This window comes from Sinocyclocheilus grahami, unplaced genomic scaffold, assembly GCF_001515645.1.
Source record: "Sinocyclocheilus grahami isolate Dianchi unplaced genomic scaffold, SAMN03320097.WGS_v1.1 scaffold464.1, whole genome shotgun sequence".
Taxonomy (NCBI): Eukaryota; Metazoa; Chordata; class Actinopteri; order Cypriniformes; family Cyprinidae; genus Sinocyclocheilus; species Sinocyclocheilus grahami.
This window is the reverse complement of record NW_015505643.1, coordinates 1,588,859-1,610,970: the sequence shown is the minus strand read 5'-3', so window position 1 is coordinate 1,610,970 and position 22,112 is coordinate 1,588,859. Positions and strand designations below refer to the sequence as shown.

General features: G+C 36.6%; 1 protein-coding gene across 5 annotated transcripts in view; it reads right to left on the bottom strand.

The window, feature by feature from the left end:
• The window catches only part of LOC107553095 (FH1/FH2 domain-containing protein 1-like), a 58,807-nt gene extending 40,739 nt beyond the window's left edge, over positions 1-18,068 (bottom strand). For 3 of the 5 annotated variants that reach the window (XM_016235208.1, XM_016235209.1, XM_016235211.1), the window contains exons 1-3: positions 17,596-18,065; positions 15,923-16,029; positions 10,535-10,599 (exon numbers count right to left, since the gene is read on the bottom strand). In XM_016235208.1, coding sequence (XP_016090694.1) covers positions 10,535-10,599; positions 15,923-16,029; positions 17,596-17,760 — 337 coding nt within the window. In that variant the 5' untranslated portion in view covers positions 17,761-18,065. Of the gene's footprint in view, positions 1-10,534; positions 10,600-15,922; positions 16,030-17,595 lie in introns of all 5 variants that reach the window. The other 2 variants (XM_016235210.1, XM_016235212.1) reach the window with 2 other exon arrangements.
• Positions 18,069-22,112: the final 4,044 nt, after the last annotated feature.

Sequence of the window (22,112 nt, the reverse complement as noted above, 5' to 3'; positions counted from 1 at the left end):
ATAAAGGGGTACAGACAGACAGTGTGTGTGTGTGTGTGTGTGTGTGTTCTGAGCTCAGTGGTAAAGTCCATGACAGCATGGAGAATGATGTGGTCACCCACAGACAGCTGCTTGCTACTGATAATGTTCCACACACACACACACACACGAAGCTCAGTGTCAAAAGAACAGACACTACAGATGGTACCCAAACACACATTTGCTCACACAATCTGTACATTTACAAATGGCATTCATGGCAAACACATGAAAATGTCTTCAGAAGTCAAGCCCATTGCATGAAGGCTCCAGCACAGGAAGCCATTATGGGCAGGAAACGGAAATGTGGGAAGAGTGACAAGGGAAGAGTAACAGACAGCACTCTGAACACAACCGTCTGAAACACAGCGCACTAGTTGGATTACACATTTACAAAGACAATGACATAGACTAAACAACAACCACAGGGTCTACAATGAAAGCACTAAAGCTGCATTTCACCTCTCTCTCTCTCTATTATATATATATATATATATATATATATATATATATATATATATACACACACACAGGATATATCTATACACACACACACACCTCTCTCTCTCTCTCTCTCTATTATATATATATATATATATATATATATATATATATATATATATATATATATTCACAAACAAAGGTCAGATCATGGTTAACCCCAGTAAAATTTGCCTAAAAAATTTAAAACACCTAAAAATAGGCATACCCAAAGTAAATTGCATGCTGTTCTTGAACTATTTGGAGTATACTTTGTTCCTAAACAGAACAAACCTCAGAATCACTGGAAGTCTTACTGGTATTGAGTAATCTAATTCTGAACGCAAAAAAACATTCCACTTACATTTTTTGTAAACAGATGCCTTCAGATGACTATAGCTGGGAGCTATTAGCTGGAAAACACAATGGGATCACAGGATGAAGCCTTGTTGGCGGTCTGACAAAGACACTGATTGTACCTGCCGTGTTGATTGAATCTTAAAATGCATCAATGCATGCTTTTCGCATCATTCAAATCCCAAGAATCTCAGCTTTCCAAAGATATGTGACATGTTTAGCTTCTGTTTTTTTTTGTTGAGTTGTTGCATGTCACGTAGTTAACCCTCAAAAACACACAGTGTACAAAGGTCCAAAGGCATAACAGGCAGCTCTCAATAGTTTTAGTTCATAATCGTTGGGCAATCAGAGAAAAACAATCCGACAGGGAGTGCTTCATGTAACTACATCATAAGGACCATTCACTTCTAAGGGCCTTCTTTGGCATTCTAGTTTTGCATGACCAATTATCTTTTCAAATCAGGCTGAAAACTTGTTAGCTTGTTAGGGCATGAACAGAGATCAACCTCAAATTTTGAATATAGCATAACAAATGATCTCTACAGGTTACTGCTTGCTTGACATTTGAATGAAGCTAACCACTACCAAACACATCAGTGTTATTCCCAGTGGCAGTCTGGCAATAAACTTCTACCTCAGTTAACCCCCATTTCTCAGGGCCTCTTCCACTGAAAGTTGATTTGCTGTGAGTTCCTTATACTGCTCTATTCCATAAGAAATTAATAATAGAAAGTGATGTAGGCATGTCTATAGACAACAATGCTATAGATTCACTCTTTGTATTCTTGAAGGTTATGTTTTAACATGAGTGGGACTGTAAACCAATCCCTAACAAGCTTCCACTCCAGGGCAGGGAAAAGGTTCCACTCCAGGGCAGGGAAAAAACACTGCAGGTCAAAACAATGGCTGTACATAAATGCTCTGTTTGTCCTTTTCAAACATCCTAACAGCAGTTAACCCAATAAACTCCTGCTGCATATGGACATAAGAACTGCACATTGATACAATCACTAAAAATGACAGGGGACAGTTCCTGTGGACAGTTCAATGAGCCTGTGAAGACGGTAAGCATCCCTTTTAGCGGTGTCACAATAAAAGGTCACAGGTTAGACATTTAACAGGTCAGACTGCGCTTTCCGTTACCTGACTGCAGTACATTTAATGACAGCCTTATAAGGGCAAACTAGAAAAACACTTCTCTTTTCTGATCTGCATCAATAGAAAGCATGCACAGAGCATGTTGCCAAAAAAAAAAAAAGTTTAATCCAAATTATTCCCAGAATCTAGAAGACCATGTTCAAGGCATCAACAACAGTAAATGAGGTCAGCATCACCAAAAACAAAAAAAGCAATTATGCTTAGTCCAATGAGAGACATTTGCTGCGGTACAACCTAAATTCATAAGATTAAACCTAAAACTTAAACTGCATCATGGGTTAACTATGATTATATGTGAACAGCATGTAAAACGTTCGCCTCTTACCCAGCTGATTTCTCTGTCACATTATCAACATTATGTGTTAAGCTTAGAGTGCTTTAATAAGTATTTTGTGCATTATTTGATGTCTTTACCCACCAGCCAGAGAGCTGTGCTGTTGTTGGGTATCTGTGTCAACTTAAGTTCACATTAACAGATCTTTATCACTCACAGCCATCTGTGACTTCAAACCCCACTTATTGCAGTAGGGAACTTGGACTCTGAAGATGAAATGCTAACACAGCTCCTAATGATTTCAAACTGATGCCAGGTGTGAGTAGACAAAAACACACAGCAAAAATGCAAATGCATGCAAACACTAACATATACATATACACACACACACACATATTAGGCTGGGACTATAAATCGATGCATCATGATAAAAAAAAAAAATTTTTTTTTAAATGACACTTCCAATACAATTTTCCGAAAGATGGTTTTGGTCATTTAAGGTAGTTGTTATCACGCTGATATATGTTCAATTGTTTTTTTGTCGTTATGGTTGATTGGGTCTGTGGGAGTTTGGGCAGGAGTTTGATACCGCGGCTCCACCTCATGACACTGCGCAGACTCTGGCTCCAAATGACGTCATTTACTCAAGATGGCAGCGGCCATACTGAGATGCTTTGGCTTCACTTTTCTATAGTGAAAGGAATAGGAGACACATCGTCCATCTTTTTTTACAGTCTATGGTTCGGCTGAGTAATGCAAGTGGTTAAATGTACTTGTACATCGGCTTTTATGCTTTTATGATGCGAGATTAATGTAAACACAGCCCACTGTGAACATCCTTGTAATTAGCTTCAACCTTTTTGAACTTTATGAATGATTATTTTAGGTTCAAGTGGTGCATATGTAAGGAACTGGAAGCAATCAGAATACGGCAATTTCTAAAGCACGCAGTGCTATCTGCTGTTAAAAACTAAGCTTAGAATCGATTCAAGAGAGAATCGCGATGCCTTCGGAAAATCTCAGAATCGATGCAGTCTATTTTTCTCGATTTGCGATGCATCGATTTATACCCCATTACTGAACCCTTTACTAAACTAGTAACAACAGCCAAGTGTCCCTGGCATCTTAGAAAAGTACAAATATTCTTATATTGATTGAGGGTAAGCTTAAACACTGCTAAAATGCCTTGAGCACCTTTCTAAAATGATTGCTTTTCCGTTTTACATAACTGGCTTAAAGGCTACATGTTGGTAGGCTTTACTTCTAAAATCTAAACAAAATATTTTACGATAAGCGACAGTTTCCCTGAGATTCGAACCCATTACTTTGGTGTTTTGCTAGCAGGTAAACTGGACTAAGTATGGACTAAGCATAATTAACTTTTGTGCTTTATTTTTTAAGCTTCACACCCGCAGGCCATTAGGCTTATGAATGACACTTATCCACTTCCACTCTGTGGACACAGATTGTTCTAAGATCAGGAGAGCTGTAGACAAACTCACTAACTTTTTGCACACTCATAATACAAATAACATTTTAAAATACTAAATGTATTCATTTATTTTGTTACAAATGTGAAATAACAAATGGACTGGAAAGTTCACTTTGCAAAAGTGATGTGTTTTGATCATTTGAGCACATGCTTCCATTCTCTCACACAAAGATGGTGAGGTCAACTGCTGCTCCTTGACACAAAATGTAGGTGTCCTGTAAAATTAAAATGAATAAATCATTTTAAAATAAAATAAAACGCTTGATAAAAAAGATTAAATATTTTGTGTGTTCACCTGCATGTCATGTGAACTTTAATTAAAATCAGAGAACTGTGAACATGAAAATAAATATATGTTCATCAATTATAAATTAAAATCTCAGGGAGGTACTTCAAGTAAATATTTTAGGTCAGAGGGGTTCGACTAAAAAAAAAAAAAAAAAATTTTGTTATAGATAACTGAACTGGGATCACTTTCCAAAATATTACGAAATGAAACTTCCCGATGAAGCAGTTAAATGCTCACCAAAGGGTTATTATTATTAATGCTATTATTAGTACAACATGTGTAGCCTGTGGAATTGGACAAATGCATGCAAACACATGGATGCAGGATTTCCTGGGGTAATGACTCAGTACATCCACCAAACTCATTCCAGCCAAATCCTGACTCAGACTTGACCTCAGCACATACTTGCAATAAAGTACGACACTAGCAACTGACTATTATGGGATATTTTCACTAGATGTGAAAACCTGTGATCCAAATGAGTCACCAAGGGTATGAGGACTCCCCAGAGAGATGCCAACACAGGGATATGAAATGCTTCAGTGGCGACCGTGATGCTTTAGACAGAGTCTATCAGGTGGATGAGGAACACAAGGCATGAAAATATGTCAAAGAGAGATCAGGCTGTAACGCTCATAAATGACTTGGGCACAGAGGGAAAGAAGAAAGAGATGGGGAGCTAAAATTGGTTTTGCAGCATCATGGGAAAATATTCTAGGGTTTTGCAGACTTAGGTAACCCACAGTACATGTCCTGTACATGTAGCCTGAAGGGGAAAAAATATAATAAAAGAATAAAAACTGAATGTGGAACATAGAGTACTTACTGGCATATAGCATTGTGTCACTACAAAAACTATTTTGTATTCTATTATAAATAGCCTCCAATTGGATGTCTGGGTCCTCGTCCCTGTGGACCAAACATTGGCAGCCATGCTTAGAAAACCATCTTAGAGTGATGGAGGGTGGAAAATCCAAAGAGTCTGGGGTGAATAACCACCATTTCAATACAACCCAAAAAAGACGTCCAGTTGTGACTATACAAATATTAGCCTTGAATAAACTCTATATCTGAGATGCTACAGTGAAGCCAATTCAATAGAAAGGACATTTGGAATAGATGTCAATGGTACTGGTAAAGTAGATTATAGCCCCAGATTATAACCTTGTCTGTCAGAGCATTTCACCACACACTGTGCACAGAGAGCCAACAAGTCTGAACACGAGCAGCTGACATGAAGGAATCAGAGAAAGGCTTAGAGGTTGCCTTTGATATCAGGGTTCCCACACATTCTGACACATTCATTTCCCTAGAAAAGTAATTGTTCACCCAAACACTGAAAATCATTTACTCACCCTCATGCTGTTCCAAACCTGTATAACTTACTTTCTTCTGCTGAACATAAAATACTTTTTTTCATATAAAAAAAAGTCCACTGGATCAAAACAAAACATTGGACCCCATTGACTTTCATTGTATGGACAAAACAACAGACATTTTCCCAAACATCGTCTTTTGAGGTCAACAGAAGAAAGCAAGTCGTACATCATTTTTGGGTTCACTATTCACTTTTTTTCTCCCAGGTCTGCCATGACTGTGGGAACCCTGCAGTATGGAGACACAGGGATTTGAAGCAAATCAGCCAACAACAGTTTAGTTAGATCCAGAAGTCACTTTGCTTCTTCTGTGAGCTGGAGAGAGTTAAATATTTAAGCAGTAGATGGAAGAAAGATTTTAGAGGCATTTAAGGGGCCTAACTGTGTGCGGGGTGGCATCAAATATAAAAATAAACTCAGCTGTCCCATTTTGGCACAATGACGTCCACTTCAAGGTTTGAAATACCACTTGAATGATTACATAAAATGCTTATTTGACTATGAAAACTACGACCTGTGGTTCATGTTCACGTGTGTATGTGAGGGAGAGAGGCCTGTTGAGGTGTTAGAGAATTGATGCTAATGACAGACGTACGGGTGGCTTTGCTAAAATTTGAACAGTATGTGCTGCTGCCCAGCCTTACATAAACAGAGTAGGAAATAGAAGCCCGAGGCCTTAGGGATGACCTATCTGCACCATGGCATTTCCTGTTGGGCAATTTAAATGACACTGTTCCTCCTACACTGAATTACTTAGGAAACACTTTAAAAGTTGCCACAGCCTTTTTCTGAGCTTACTATTTTTTATGCACTTTCTCAAAAGTGATTATTTTGACCGATTTTATTTTAAATTGAAAGTAAAGCACAAGCTAATTGTTGCTTTTAATTCAGATATTCAGACATCAAAATCTATTCACTTACCAGTGTTGTCGGTTCAATATTACACATATACTGTAGCTTATTAAACACTGAACAATCTACATATCTTCATATTTAGTCAGAAACCAGGTAAATACCCAATCAATTCCACATTTACAAGTTTATGTGCAGGAGACAATAATATGATATTGCTCAATTTATCCAGTTGCGGCAAGAATAAATGTTGCAAGGACCTGCAAGCTGAGGATTCTGAGGAAAGCTTTGAACCTTTATTAATTTTATTTTAAATTGAAAGTAAAGCACATGAAATTTAACAGCTAATTGTTGCTTTTAATTCAGATATTCAGACATCAAAATCTATTCACTTATCAGTGTTGTCGGTTCAATATTACACATATACTGTAGCTTATTAAACACTGAACAATCTACATATCTTCATATTTAGTCAGAAACCAGGTAAATACCCAATCAATTCCACATTTACAAGTTTATGTGCAGGAGACAATAATATGATATTGCTCAATTTATCCAGTTGCGGCAAGAATAAATGTTGCAAGGACCTGCAAGCTGAGGATTCTGAGGAAAGCTTTGAACCTTTATTGGTACAATGGAAAAACAAAACCCTTGATTGAGTACAGGATATGATGAACTACATTGTTTTGTGGGAACCTGTGCCATTTCAATCAGTCATTCATACAGTGCAAAAATAAAAACATTAGCAAATGTCCCGAAACTGACACTAAAAAAAAAACTTAGTTTGCCATTAAAATTCCTCTGATTCACACATGACTATAAGGATAGGCTGTCGCATCAGCTTATTTCTAAAACAACAGGAAAACAGAAGGAGATTAAGCCTGCCTTCGTTTTTCACCCTAAAACCACACATTATAAAACAGGGACAGAGGCTGTGGTTGTTATGAAAGGATATGTTTTTTAATTAACTGATGTTGTAACTTTACTTAAAGTTCACAGAAGCACTTATATGAGCCACAATGTGTACATTAGATATTGATAAGCCTCTGTGGAGCTATAAATCGCAAAGCCAGCAGTCTTTTTATCCTGAACGGATATATACATATTTTACACACTCCTTCAGATACCCGGGAAGTAACAGCAGATTCTTTCATTTCCATAAATTATGTCTGCAGCAGAGAGCAACAGAGGACACACTTGATACTGAATGGAAAGGAACACAATGTTCCGATACAGAAAAAGACTGAACTTGCTGGATATCAGGAATAGTATGAAAAACAAGTCATCATAAAATAGCCCGGAAAGTCCAATTCACACTTAAAAATGTGAATTATGCAAACGGGGAAAAGCAAGCTGTGATTCAGCTAAGAATCTTTTTTTTTTTAAATCACTGGAGGAGGAGCGCATAAACCCTGAAGAGTATTCATATGCATAGTTATGATAAAAGATCATGCATTACTTTGAATCCAAAGCAACTGTAAAATTACCCATTTCTCTAGACACGGTTATTAGCCAAGTGACAAGCCCGTTCCAACTGAAAAAATAATAAGCAGCCATGACTAATTATAATGGCTTCTTTAGAATGCTGGATCTCAGTAAAATCAGCCAATATGTTTTACTCGTATCTGATTGGCCGGGCCAGCTGGCACTGACAGCATCAACAGAGCGCTGGTGGCTCATGTTCTAGAGCCAAAGTCATGTGACCATGCAGTCACAGCGAGCACTGGAACGGAGCCTTGTCACTTGTTTGTAACAAATGAGTGAAAGTGTGAACATAGTTTGACTCAATTAATAAAACTGAAAGTATGCCAGACACTACAATAGCTCCGTGGGGGTTGGACTGAGTGGATTGATGAGCTCTTTGATTCAAACTTGATCCAAATGTGATACATACTGCCAAGAATTTTTTTTCTCCTTTTTTTATGGTCAACATAGAGGGGGAAACAAAAGAGCAACACTTCATGAAAAGAGACAGAGAAAACAAACAGGCAATGTGAATAAATTCCTGAACATTCCATTTGACATTCCTGACAAAACAATTACAATGACTCGGCATTGCCTCAATTATTACAAGAAAGCAGTTTAGAAATAAAAATCTACTGGGCAAAACTGCTAAATCATTTATCTTTTGTGTATGACCACAAAAGCAATAACAAAGATTCAGCACACCATCAGAGCCAGTTGGGAGTGTTGTGTATCACACAGTGACCCAGAAACCCCAGGGCTGGACTGGTCTGTCCTGTCTTGAGGTGTATTGTTCTCTTTGTGTTGCTCAAATACACACGCATATCACACTCAAAAACCAACTTCCATTCAAACATGTCCCATCAGTAGAAAAATAAGACATGCATTCACAGACAGAACGGAGGGGAGACCGGCATAGTGTGACGGAAAGTGAATACACAGAGGGTATCACTAGGTTTTCCATAGTCCTCGTTTCAACCTACTCATCTGTTCACTATACATCACACAATACTAATGAAAATGAAAGGGCGTGACTAGGTCCTGGCAACTGGCCTATAGCCGCAAATGCTTTTTTAACAGGTTAAAATATTTTCTGTTTTAAAAACAAAAACACACTATAATAATTTAAATAAATAATCAAAATAAATTTAAAGTAAGTGAACAATCAAATGTTTATACCATCACATGAAATGGCATATACCTGAAACTTCCAGTGCAGATGGCCAAGTTGATTAGAAATTGAGTATTCTGGTTTGGTGACACTGATGGGGTGCCATTCATTCTGCACTTTCCACTTTCTAAATATGTGGAGAGAAAACCCTCCAAAGGTCACTCTGTAACTACATCCTGGACATCAGAAATTAGATATTTAGATATGCTATTTGAGTGTTAATGTTTTTCCAAGTATATACATTTTTGAAAGGGTGTATGCATTTAACAGGACTGGAAATGAGCTAACTTCACGAGGTAAATTAACAGTATACATCTGATGCCAAAACTGGACCATGGACTCAAACCTTGGTGTTAGCAGAATCTATTTATGCTACTGTGGCTTTGTTCATTATGTTTTGTCCATAAGCTTACATTTATCAAGTCTAGCTGAACCAAAAACTAAATGAAGGAGAGTGAAGAACATCTGGACCGTTATTGCTGTTATTATACACCATATGTATCCCACAAATGGACACACACATAATACAACAATTTACTCAACAACAGCTTAATGGTAAAAGTAGATGCACAAGTGTGGTTTAACGTATATGCTATAATATTAACATACCTGGCAGAAGCGGAATACACTTGCCCAAGTAAATGGTTACCGAAATAAAAAACTGGGCATTATACTTGCTTATAGGCCAGCTTAAAACAGTTTATGATGACCATAAAAGACAAATATGGATGAATCTTCACTTAAATCGCTGACTTAAACCAATTGTAGCTGAACTAAGCTAACTTCACGAGGTAAATTAACAGTATACATCTGATGCCAAAACTGGACCATGGACTCAAACCTTGGTGTTAGCAGAATCTATTTATGCTACTGTGGCTTTGTTCATTATGTTTTGTCCTTAAGCTTACATTTATCAAGTCTAGCTGAACCAAAAACTAAATGAAGGAGAGTGAAGAACATCTGGACCGTTATTGCTGTTATTATACACCATATGTATCCCACAAATGGACACACACATAATACAACAATTTACTCAACAACAGCTTAATGGTCAAAGTAGATGCACAAGTGTGGTTTAACGTATATGCTATAATATTAACATACCTGGCAGAAGCGGAATACACTTGCCCAAGTAAATGGTTACCGAAATAAAAAACTGGGCATTATACTTGCTTATAGGCCAGCTTAAAACAGTTTATGATGACCATAAAAGACAAATATGGATGAATCTTCACTTAAATCGCTGACTTAAACCAATTGTAGCTGAACTATTAAGTGGGGAGCTCTTATGTTCATCACTTTAACAGATCCATGTTACAATGAAAGCCTAGCTGAACCTGAAGTTGTCACTGAGGATTATGAGGACATAGTTGGAAAGTTCCCAACTGAGAGGAAAAACCATATAGGGATAATACCATTTCAGCATTTTTGGAGAACGTGACCCATTTATTCCTTCTCCAAGACAAACTAAACCAACAGCCAGAATGGAAAGCTAGGGATGACGTACTTGCCACCTCAGCAATACAGATACAAACACTTATGAAAGGAGCATGCAAATTAATCATATGTTCATCACAGAGTATTACTGTGCATACACTCTTACCTAGGATGGAATGAACCCGTACTGAGAGCTGCGTACGGAGAATCAAGATGGGCTTTTTGCCTTTTCTGTAGAAAGAAGAAAATTTGAGAATCAAGATATCACACAGCAAACCAAACAACTTCATTCAGAAACACACAAACAGTTTGTGCTTCTCATCATCATAATAGTTGAATTCTATTCATTTGAATTCTTTCACTACTTTAATGATAATGCAGATGGAGCAAAATACATTTAAAGAACACTGTGGATTAGTCATTATTACAGCTACAGACACACACTACACTGAAGGCACACTGGAGACAGAATCAGAAAGAGAGAATATGGGTCGGTAGGGATTAAGGTATGGAAAGAGAGAGTAAACAGACATGGAAACTATGCATCAAGAGCGTTCATGGCTAAAAATGGACCTATTCAAAGCTTAAGTTTTCTTCACGATGTTCTGTGTGGTTCATACACCCAGTCACAAAGACAGACATTCTCACACACACCCCAATTTTGTCTTCTATTTTCCAAGTGCTGCTGCTTTAAATGATGTGTTTCCTCCAGACAATCTCAGCGAACCTGAAGGAGCTCCAGCAGTGGCTACATTTTTGCCGGCTTACAAATACAAACCATGTATGCTTTAAACACACACACACCCACAAACACAGTGAGCCCTTAGAAAATAAGACCACTCGATTAAAAATACTTCATAATGAGAAATGAAGGCATTTCCACTGGCATGGAGCTGCTAGTTCTCCTTCAACAATAAGGTCACTACTGCTTTTTGCAATATTTGCATTTGGATTCTGTAGAGATCTTGGGTCAATTTAATAAGATTGGGGGAAAAAATTACATTGCAAATTATGGCAATAGTTTGACTCATAATACATATAAACATTCTTAAGATTTTTAAGGTAAGATTTTTTTTGTAAAAAAAAAAAAAAAAAAAAGTCTCATGCTCACCAAGGCTGTATTTACTTGACCCAAAATACAGTAAAATCATAAAACATTCAAATACAACAGTTTTTAAACAGTTATATAATATTATAACTGTTTAGAAAGTTTTCTATTTTATTATATATTTGAAAATGTAATTAATTCTTGTGATGGCAAAGGTGAATTTCAGCAGTCTTTACTTCAGTCTTCAAATAGTATAATAACCTTATAATCAATATTAAAATCAGTTGTGCTGCTTAATATTTTTTAAATAAACATATGTATAAACAGAAATATAAAACTTTTGTAATGTTCTAAATGATCTGACTGTCACTTTTAATCAATTTAATGCATCCTTGCTGAATAAAAGTATGAATTTCTTTAAAAGAAAATAAGATCTTACTGACCCAAAGCTTTTGATAGTTAAACAAACAAATGGAGTGCACTTGTATATACAATTTAGCTCTTTACAAACACACCACTCTGCTGGGTTTTAAAGTGATTCTCCAGAGCACGGCTGAACAAATCTGGAGGAAAAAAAACAGCCTGAGTAGTATTACAGATCCAAAGTTATGCAATTCTTCAGTTTGAGCTGACTCAGAGTTCTAGATTTGCGGTTCAGTGTTTTAGCTCTATTCAGTGTATTCTGAGACTGTCAGTTTAAGCTGTGGTCAGCACACTGAAACGCTGGCTCTGCCTCTGTGAAATCACTCATGTCTTTTGGTGGGTCTGATGACTGTGCGTTACTAAGCAACACTAATAAATGATTTAGTGAAACTGATACCGGTCATAATTAGGTAATGCTGAACATTCAGGGGTTCACAGACGTTCTACACAACAATCTGGCAAGGTTTCAACAGTATAAATGAATAATAAATAACCATTCATCTGAAAAATAAGTGCTTTTAGTCCAAGCATTGTTTGCAGTTTAGCCAGTGGACAGGTTAATTTATCTCAATCATATAATAGACATACTGAAGAAGGTGTTACATTTGTACTACAGAAAAAAGAACAATATGGCCAAAGTCATAGTCATCCTTATGTATTAGCCTATACATTTATCTTCTTAAACATTAACCTGTGCTACACGATTAAACAGGGCAATTTTCTCCAAGCTGTACTGTGACTGTCTACCACCCTTTTAAGCATCATGGTACATACCAAAAACTGCTGCTCATTATATTGTATTTTGTCAGCATTTTGAGCCTTTTCCTTGAATTTTATAAAGTGTTTCTTTAATAAAATGTTGAACATTGAACAGTTATGATCTAAGGAGACTGAACAGATGTTCATTGGCTCGCAAAGAAAAATTTGTGTTGAAATTAGTCATTGTTGACATTGGTTTACAAAACTAACACAAATTGGGGAATTCCTCAAGTATAGCAAAGACTAAACACAAACAACGAGAGAATCGAGTTTTCAGTGCATTTCCTGACTACAACAGATTCAGCAGCATTGTTACAAAAGTACAAAAGTAATTTTATATACATAAAAAGAGACGTTAAATGGAAGTAAAGGGTCTACTTTCATATTTCAAAGAAGTTTGGTGAAAATAAAATGTCAAAATATGGGGGAAATAATGTTCCAAAGTGAAAAAATGTCAGTGTCAGTGTAATGGTCCGGACTTTGATCTTACCATTACATCTTTAAATAAACATATACATTGGTTGTCTTGGCATTTTCAAGTAAGTGTTGGCTGTTACATTAAAAGGACTATGTCTTATTGTTTTTTTTAAAGGGGACTTTTGTCCCGAAAATGCAGTTTATCAGATATCATTCAATGTAACAGCAACAAGCCATTCTGAAATCATATAAAAAACTGAGTGTCATTCGACAGTCTGTGACATCATCAAATGGCACCCTGAACACCATGTGGTGCTGCAGAAAAGTGAAATAATTGCTCTTTAATATTTGATAATTCCTCCTTTTCACGGTGGTGTGGTATCCGAAGTTACAAAAACGCATGTCACTCAGTGAAATGCCAAAAAACACTTTTATTGTTAGATTTTTTTGAAAAATTAGGAGATGTTGTAAATAATTGTGATTAACTTTACTGGCCAAGCTCACTGTTTGATACAGGTGGCCATGTGATTGCCTGCAATATAAGCTGAAGTAGAAGTTCCGTCATTCAGGGTAACGCTTTTGTCACTTTTGTCATGTGGAGTAATGCAAATTCTGTTATATCACAGTGTCATCCATTACACTGAATGACAGTATCACTGTATAAATAATTTTAGCATCTTATTCATATTACAGATTAATGAGGAATGTTCAATATTGACAAATTTAATAAATATTAATATTTGAATGCATTTTTGTATTGATTAATTTGTTATCGATTAATTTTAGATGCCCACAAACGGAGAGAGCTGCTAGGCACTGTAAAAAGCCAAAAAGCTAATAAAGTATGTGCGGACCCAGTAGCTTGAGTGGGATTCTAAAGCCTGTTCACACCAAGAACAATAACTAAGATAACTATAACAGTAACTATGCTAGCCTCCACACCAATGAACAATAGCACTGTTTGCTCTATGAATGCGCTGCAGGTTTATCATCTGCCGCTTTAAATGCTTGAGATCTTTTAAGTGGAGTGGATTCTGATTGGCTGTCAATGCTTTTATCATTCATCAGCTGCAAAAAATAAAATAAAATAAAAAAATCACACTGAAATTCCAACAATATCGTTTCTCTGTGCAGTTATCGTTGGTTGTGCTGTGGAATCTGCTATTCTTTTATATTTAGAATGTTTTTTTAACTATATCTTTATCATTATAGTTATCACACTTGGTGTGAATAAGCCTTTAGCAAGGAAAAGAGAAAGGTATTTACAGAGGATTGCAATTGTCAGAATAATATCTTGCCAATATTTATGAACAGAGACTCCCCCCTCACTACAGTATGACACAAGTTCAAGAGAGGTCACTGAGGGGATTCTCCACCAAAAATACTCATCCTGATAATGCCATTTATGTTGGCAAACATAAGTATTGTGTTTAAAATAGAAAATAATCTATTAATAAATATGGCTGCAAACAGAAATTTTTGGGGCAGAGCAAGTCAGAAACAAAGAGACAAGCTAAGCAAGCATGACAGGGGAGCATCAGAACAGTAGAATAAAATGCTTATTATATATTTCAACATCTGCTTCTGCAGTAATTTACTCAGGAATATTATTAAAACTAATTTAATGACACAGACTAATATGAAAAACATTTCAGTTATGGGAACAATGGCAATATTATCTCTCTTTTTGGCAAATCGTCATTCAGAGTAACAAACCATGGTCATTCAGCGTAACAGATATATTTATGTAAAAATGAAACAATATACTTATTCTGACCTGTACTTATTAAAATACAAAAAATAATGTGATCATCCTAAATTTTATTATATTTTAAAGGGGTCATATGATGCGATTTCAATTTTTCCTTTCTCTTTGGAGTGTTACAAGCTCTTGGTGCATAAAGAAGATCTGTAAAGTTGCAAAGACTAAAGTCTCAACTCCAAAGAGATATTCTTTATAAAAGTTAAGAGTCAACCACGCCTACCTAAAACGGCTTGTTCTAACACGCCCCCACATATCTACATCACTATGTGGGAAGATTTGCATAACACTGCCCCAATTGTTCATGCAAAGGCGACGTTATTTTGAAGGATTTTCTCAATTCATTTCTCCCTAAAACAAAGAATATACGTTTTTTTTGTGAATGAATAAAAATGTCATCTTTAATACCATTTTTAATTAAGTTTATTCATTCAAGTCAGCAAGGGAGGAACTACATTCAATAATGTAGGGCGTTCCAGCCGGATGACGTAGGCATAGCGTAAGCTCTGGTGAGAATATGCTAGTCTTGCGAGAAACAAGCAAAGTTTCCATTGTTTAGCAAAGGAAAACCAGTCTCCTCTTTGGCTTATATCGAAATCCTCCGGCATTTTTATTTACAAATCCTCGTTTTGTACTTCTAATTTGTGAACAGTGTTTTGTTCTGCTCTCTCCTCTGCGCTTCCGCGTTCGTCACTTCTCACCGGAGGTTATGCTACACCTACGTCAGAACGTCACTATCTCGTGTACGCGCGTACGACAGTTAGCAGAAGCTAGAGATTACGTTTTGAATATGGATATTTTTCTTACAAAACACATCGATTTGCTTCAGGAGGCATTTACTAACCCCCTTATGATGGATTGGCGCAGTTTATTGGACTTCTATTGGACTATTGAAAAATAAAACCCATTCACTGCCATTAAAAAGCTTGGAAGAGCCAGGACATTTTTAAATATAACTCCAATTGCATTCATCTAAAAGAAGAAAGTCATAAACACCAAGGATGGCTTGAGGGTGAGTAAATCAAGGGGTAATTTTAATATTTGGGTGAACCATCCCTTTAAACTAAAAGACAATGAAAGGAAAAAAAGAAAGTAGGAGAGGAAGAGAGAGAAGATTGGATAGCAACATTTGAAGTCATTCTTACTCCACGTCGTCATAGAGCTGCTCCAGATCATCTCTCTGTTCAGCAAGGGATGAATCCAGATCCAGGTAGTTGCCATTAGAAGCCAGTTGCAGTGCACACTCCTCTAACTGAGAGGGAGACAGAGGAGCATCACTGCCTAGCATTGTTACTTGACAGCACATAAACAGATTACAGTTTCATGTTAGACTCTCATGCTTTTTGAATGTGCAACTGGAAGATGAGTCTTGTTCTCTTTTCACACATTAATCTAGCAAGACACAAACTACATCACAACTACAACATAACAGTGAAAATTTAATCTCAAAAGTGTAACCCTTGACACACCATTATAGCATAAGAACATGCTCCCATACAAAATAAATCAACCATCATTAGCAGTCAACTAGTGCACAACAAAGAAAGTTCATTGTTGCCAATGGCAGTGTTTGATACAGTCATGTCTGAAGCTGTGCCGTAATAATGGTTTGATTGAGGAGTTGAGCTTATCTTCTGTTTACAGATCCCACCCTTTCCGCAAGCATCAACACACTCTCCAGCTGCAGGCAATTCAGGGGGCCCTCTCAAAGAGTTACTTGCATTCACTTACATCATGCACTCAAGGAGACACACACAAACCTGTGCACAATTACATGCATGCTAATATGATCATACAGCCAAACAGAAATAAACTAGCAGAAATAAAGCTGTCACTGGGGTGGTACATTTTCAAAGGTATACTTTGTACTTTATCTCTAAAGGGTGCAAATTTAGTACCTTACAATAGTACCAAAATGGTACATTTTAGTACTTAAAAGGTGCAATTTAGTACCTTTTGAAAGGGTACTGTCCAAGTGACAGCTTCTGTACCATTTCTTCTGTGTACAAATAAAGACACTTGCAAACACATCTCTGACTAGAGTTTAAATGTGCGCAACATGTATGGATCAATTTTTGCACAGTATTTCAAAAATGTTTACACACTGTCCTGATTCCTTTCAATTAAAAAGTTGAAGCTCCAGCATCTTCAGTAAGGCAAGTGAATGGGGGGTCAGCTAACCTAGAGGACATGAGATCTTGAATTTGACCGTTTACTTCTTTGAAACATTGTATTACTGTACATATTCCATTAATACAGTACACTTTAGTGTTCCTTGACTTTTTAAGTATTAGAAGCACAAATACCATGTTTTTGTTGTATTTGTGTGAACTATTAGATGTGCTTAATAAACTTATGTAACATAAAATGAACTCATTTCTTAGAGGACATCTTGCTAGGTTTGATCTTGTCCCCATGACGAAAAAATATGTATTTAACATTTCTAAATCTCATTCCATTTAAATATATATATATATATATATATATATCCAGTTACATTATATATAACTACAAGTAAAATAAACACAAAAAGAAAAACTAGTTATTAACAGACTACTTTGAACTTCAAATGTTGCTGTCAAAAGCATTTCAGGTTTTCCCTTCCACTATCACGCCATAAACTCACTCAGGTCCAGGAGATTAAGCTATGGACTGTTCGACGACAAAGTGAACCAAGCCTTTTACTAAACAATACAAACTTTAGCCACGTCGCGCAGCTTTACTGCCTAAAATAATCAACTCTTCACGCTGACACTTAGCAGCCATTCGGCGCAGGTAAGCCAAGCACACCTTTATGAGGTAAATGAGCTTCACTGACCTTCAAAGGCGCTTCGAGCAGCTTGTGAATCCCGCCGATCTGTTCGTTCAATAGCAAATGCTCGTTCAAGTCATACTGCAGAGGTCTGCGGGGCTCGGGGAAATTCGAGCACACGAACGGGTCCGAGTCCTCCAGGTATTGCGCTCGACACGTTATTGAAGCCATGGTTCATCCGTGGTCACAAAGTCTTATGAGTTAAACTCGCTCTCCACCGCGGTTTTCTGTTTGTTACAACAAGTCATCTAAAGAGAAAAAGCACCTAGCCCGCCACGCGCCGCTGTCAACACTGAAATGAATGAAGCCGAGGCTCTGGAAGTTAGTCAAATTAAAGAGCAAAGCGGTGACGTCGTCAGGAAACAGACCGAGTGAACTTCGATGAGTCACGCGCCTGGAAATACAGCGACTGATATGAGCTCACTCAAGACAATTACAGAAGCAGTACAACATTTGAGTAGCACGTTTTAAAGGATATGTTTGCTGTCTTGACGACCTCGCATGTTAGTTTGTGAGTACGTACTGTATAGACTAGACTAGAGCGTGCTATGGAGTAAAATAGTGTGCTATGGCGCCATCTGCTGGTCACGTGAAGTTGTATGTATTTGTGATGGGTTTTTGTTTGTGTGTCGAGTTCAAATTTCATGCAAAACAAGTGACTCATCATCACTTCCCATGAAACACACAGTGCTTTTGTAAACACTATATCCCAATATATTCAATATGTACATAGCTGTTAAAACATTCTCAGAAATTCCTGTTATATCAGTTTCAATAGGTTGGTTTTACATGGCTAAAGTCAACCTGGTTAAAGCCACCTTTAAGTTGATAGGGATCTGGCTGAGCTGCTTCTCAATGCTCAAAATACAGCTTGAACTGGTTGACTGTTTTAGTTAGTTCACAAATAAGGCTGACAGTCCTTGACTTGCATCCAGGGCTAAGTTTTGGCATTCTTTACACAGAATCATTTAAATTAATCTTTAAAAAGAGATTTGGTGTACTCTTTTTGTGTGTGTGTGTGTGTGTGTGTGTGTGTGTGTTTTTACACAAGCCAATCCAGCTTTCAAAATTGTCTGAAACAGACAGAACAAATTATTTGCAATACTTTAGAAAAAGTTTATTGGTTTTTAAAACCATTTTTAAAAATCTCAACATCAGTAAGCACGTTCAATACAAAAGAATGAAGAAAATCTTGCTGAAATGTCATAACAAATTGATCAAACTACCATAAAGAGTCTGTACATAAACAATAATAACATGAGGGAATAGTAAAGGTAGGAAAGAAATTCTACCAAGTCAGAGAATAATAGTCACGTTGCTGGCCTGCCTCTTCATTAAAATAGAAATAGTAGTGCTTGTTCAAAAAACTAATATTCACATACATACTTTTAAGAGGAAGGAAATAGTACATGTTGAAGACATTGTTCAAATAAAAATAAAACAAATTAAAAAAAAAACAGGTCACAACTGAATTTTCTATATTAATGTTACTGTAAAGAATTCATGTTACTGATTTATGTACAGTGATCAAATGCATATTTACGATTTTGATAATGGATTATTTTAATGTTTTCATTGAACATTTCAATTGCTTTCACTCATTTACATGTAAATACTTCTCACCGAGATCCTCAAAGGGCTCCTGAACACAAACGGACACTTTTTCACTTTAATCTGTTTTTTTCCCCCCAAACAGTAGCTCTTCAAAACAGTATACTGGGGCTTCATGTATTGCACTGAAATTCTCAAAGCCAAAGTTCATCAATGAAATTAGTGCAATAAAAAGAACCACAAGAACTTTGTGAATTTTCAGTTGTTACATTTCCAGTGTTAAGTGCTAGATCCCTGTGCATCCAAAAAAAAGAAGAAAAGATACGCAAAAGACACAACAACACATTTTAAAATCCATGCTATATTCTCACACAAAAGCACACCCTTCTGCAAAAAAAAAAAAAAAGGTATTAGGTAAAGGTATAAGGTAAGCCAGATAATAAATAAATGACAAAAATGCTTGAAAATTAAAACTCACAACAAGCTATATCCATCTATACAAGAGATGTCTAATTATGTGAACTATTAATTGTAACAAAAACAAAACCTTTGTCAAAGACCACTGGATCACTATCATCATGGTAAATATGTATGTTAGTCAAACTGGTAATAAAGTGTCTTTTTTTTTTTTTTTTTACTTTTATAAATGGAGCTTATTTACAGAGTGTCACAACAAACAGAAATTCCATAGTGGACTTTTTTTCATCCCCTAGGAATTGTCCTGCTACAAATACCAGAAGCATGAAGTCTGACATGTCATGTAAATAAAATTTAAGTGCTACAGTGGTCGTATGCAAATGACAATTATGCACAAAACCAATTCCCTTGTCAACCCCACAATCTTGGCCCCATTTAAACCTGGGTGACATTTTCATCTATGCATTTTAAAACATGCATCTTAAAAGCTGGTTTAAGAATTAAATTTGAAAGTGGTGATACGAAAATGGTAGAATTCCTTCTACATTTTTCTCAGTAATTGCAAAACTTGTCTTTGGTATGGAAGTAAGGCTAAGATGGAATTCAATAACTACCACACTCAGCAAGTGTATGTTATGCTCTGCTATTCTGAAATCAAGTACTTCAGTACATTAATGGCCCTTTGAATTAAATGTCTTCATTCCAGCTTTCAAAGCGGGGGGGGGGGCTATCTGATGATATTAGCACTGAGCTCATTTATTAGTAATGTGATCTGGGTATTTTCGGTTTCCTGATGTTTTTATAACTGGTGCGATACTTTGATTAAGGGGTAAAGGCTCTACAATAGTGCATGTTATAAAGAAGTTCCTGAATGAAGTGCTCAAGTAGAAAACAGTCATTGAAGATGCCAAAACAAGGCATGTGCATGAGAGTATACTTCAATGAATCTCATTTATGCAAACTGCCAAATAACAAGCATTAATTGGGGAAAATTAATACAGAGCCAGAAAAGTGGCTAATCATCTATTTCTTGGCCTCATAAATGCATAGTTAACAATAAAACAAACATTTGGGATAGTTTGACAACTGTTCTATAACATTTTTTCTTTCACAACTATAATCCACTTTGGCATTTTGGTTTCTCCAGTTACTATTACCCCCATTTTTTCCTTCTAATTCTTACATTTAAAATGAGAACTTTTCGCAACCATATTCAAATGTAAATGCAATTATAAAGGTGCCAGATAGTGCAATAACCAGTTCCATTATTATTCATTGACTGGGTTTAAATTAAACCCAGCCTGTTCTGTTGGATAAAATCTGATTGATATATTCAAATCTAGAGGTTGGGGAAACCCGAGACGCAGCTTAGGGAAATGTCCTGGCAAAAAAAAAAAAAAAACTCTACTTGGGTCAATATTTATCTTTCATAGTTTTTGATTGTTAAATATTAGCATATGTAAATTTAAATACCAAAAGTGCACTCATTTATTCATTTTGAACATTATTCATCAGTCATTTAAAGGGGTCATATGACGTTGCTAAAAATAACATTATTTTGTGTATTTGGTGTAATGAAATGTGTTTATGCGGTTTAAGGTTAAAAAAACACATTCTTTTCCAAATAATGTACATTATTGTTTCTCCTCTATGCCCCGCCTTTCTGTAACGCGTCGATTTTTACAAAGCTCATCGTTCTGAAAAGCGAGATGTGCTCCGATTGGCCAGCTATCCAGTGCGTTGTGATTGGCCGAATACCTCAAGCGTGTGACGAAAATGTTACACCCCTCACCATACTGTGATACCATCTCCCAGCAGGACGAGACAAAACCAATAAAACCCATTACAAATGAGGCATTTGTTGGATCCAGTGGGGACATAATTACTGATTATAATGACTTATACTGTCTTTTTATGCGTTGCGTATTGCGCCACGTAAACATAAACCCATGTCTGCATTTGTGATCGGTGAAACAACAAACAACAAGCCTACTCTACACTGCTCAAACTCGCATTTGAATCATCAGTGGCAAATTCTTTAAATATAAAAAACGGTACTTACAGGCTGTGAGTCAGAAGCGCCAGAATGTCCTTGCAAAGTAGGAACTGCCCCACTTTATAGAAACAGCCTTTGTGCCACAGATGCATTGTAGGCTACTGGTTCATCCTCCATAAAATGCGCAGCACACATCTGAATATTTGGGTTGAACTGTTCTGGAACAGTGTAGTAAATACAACTTAACCACTGATTTCTAGTTGTGTCCTCTTTTGGAAGGCCAAACAAAGTAGTTTTGCTTTCACAACGAAACACACAGTGTCTCCACAACATGGCAGCGGCGGCAACAGCAATAATTAAAGTTACGCCTTCTTTCTTTGCGTGAACATTTGGGCGGCATTATGCAAATCTTCCCACATCGTGACGTAGACATGTGGGGGCGTGTTAGAACGAGCCGTTTTAGGTAGGAGTGGTTGACTCTTAACTTTTATAAAGAATATCTCTGGATTTGAGACTTTAGTCTTTGCAACTTTACAGATCTTCTTTATGCACCAAGAGC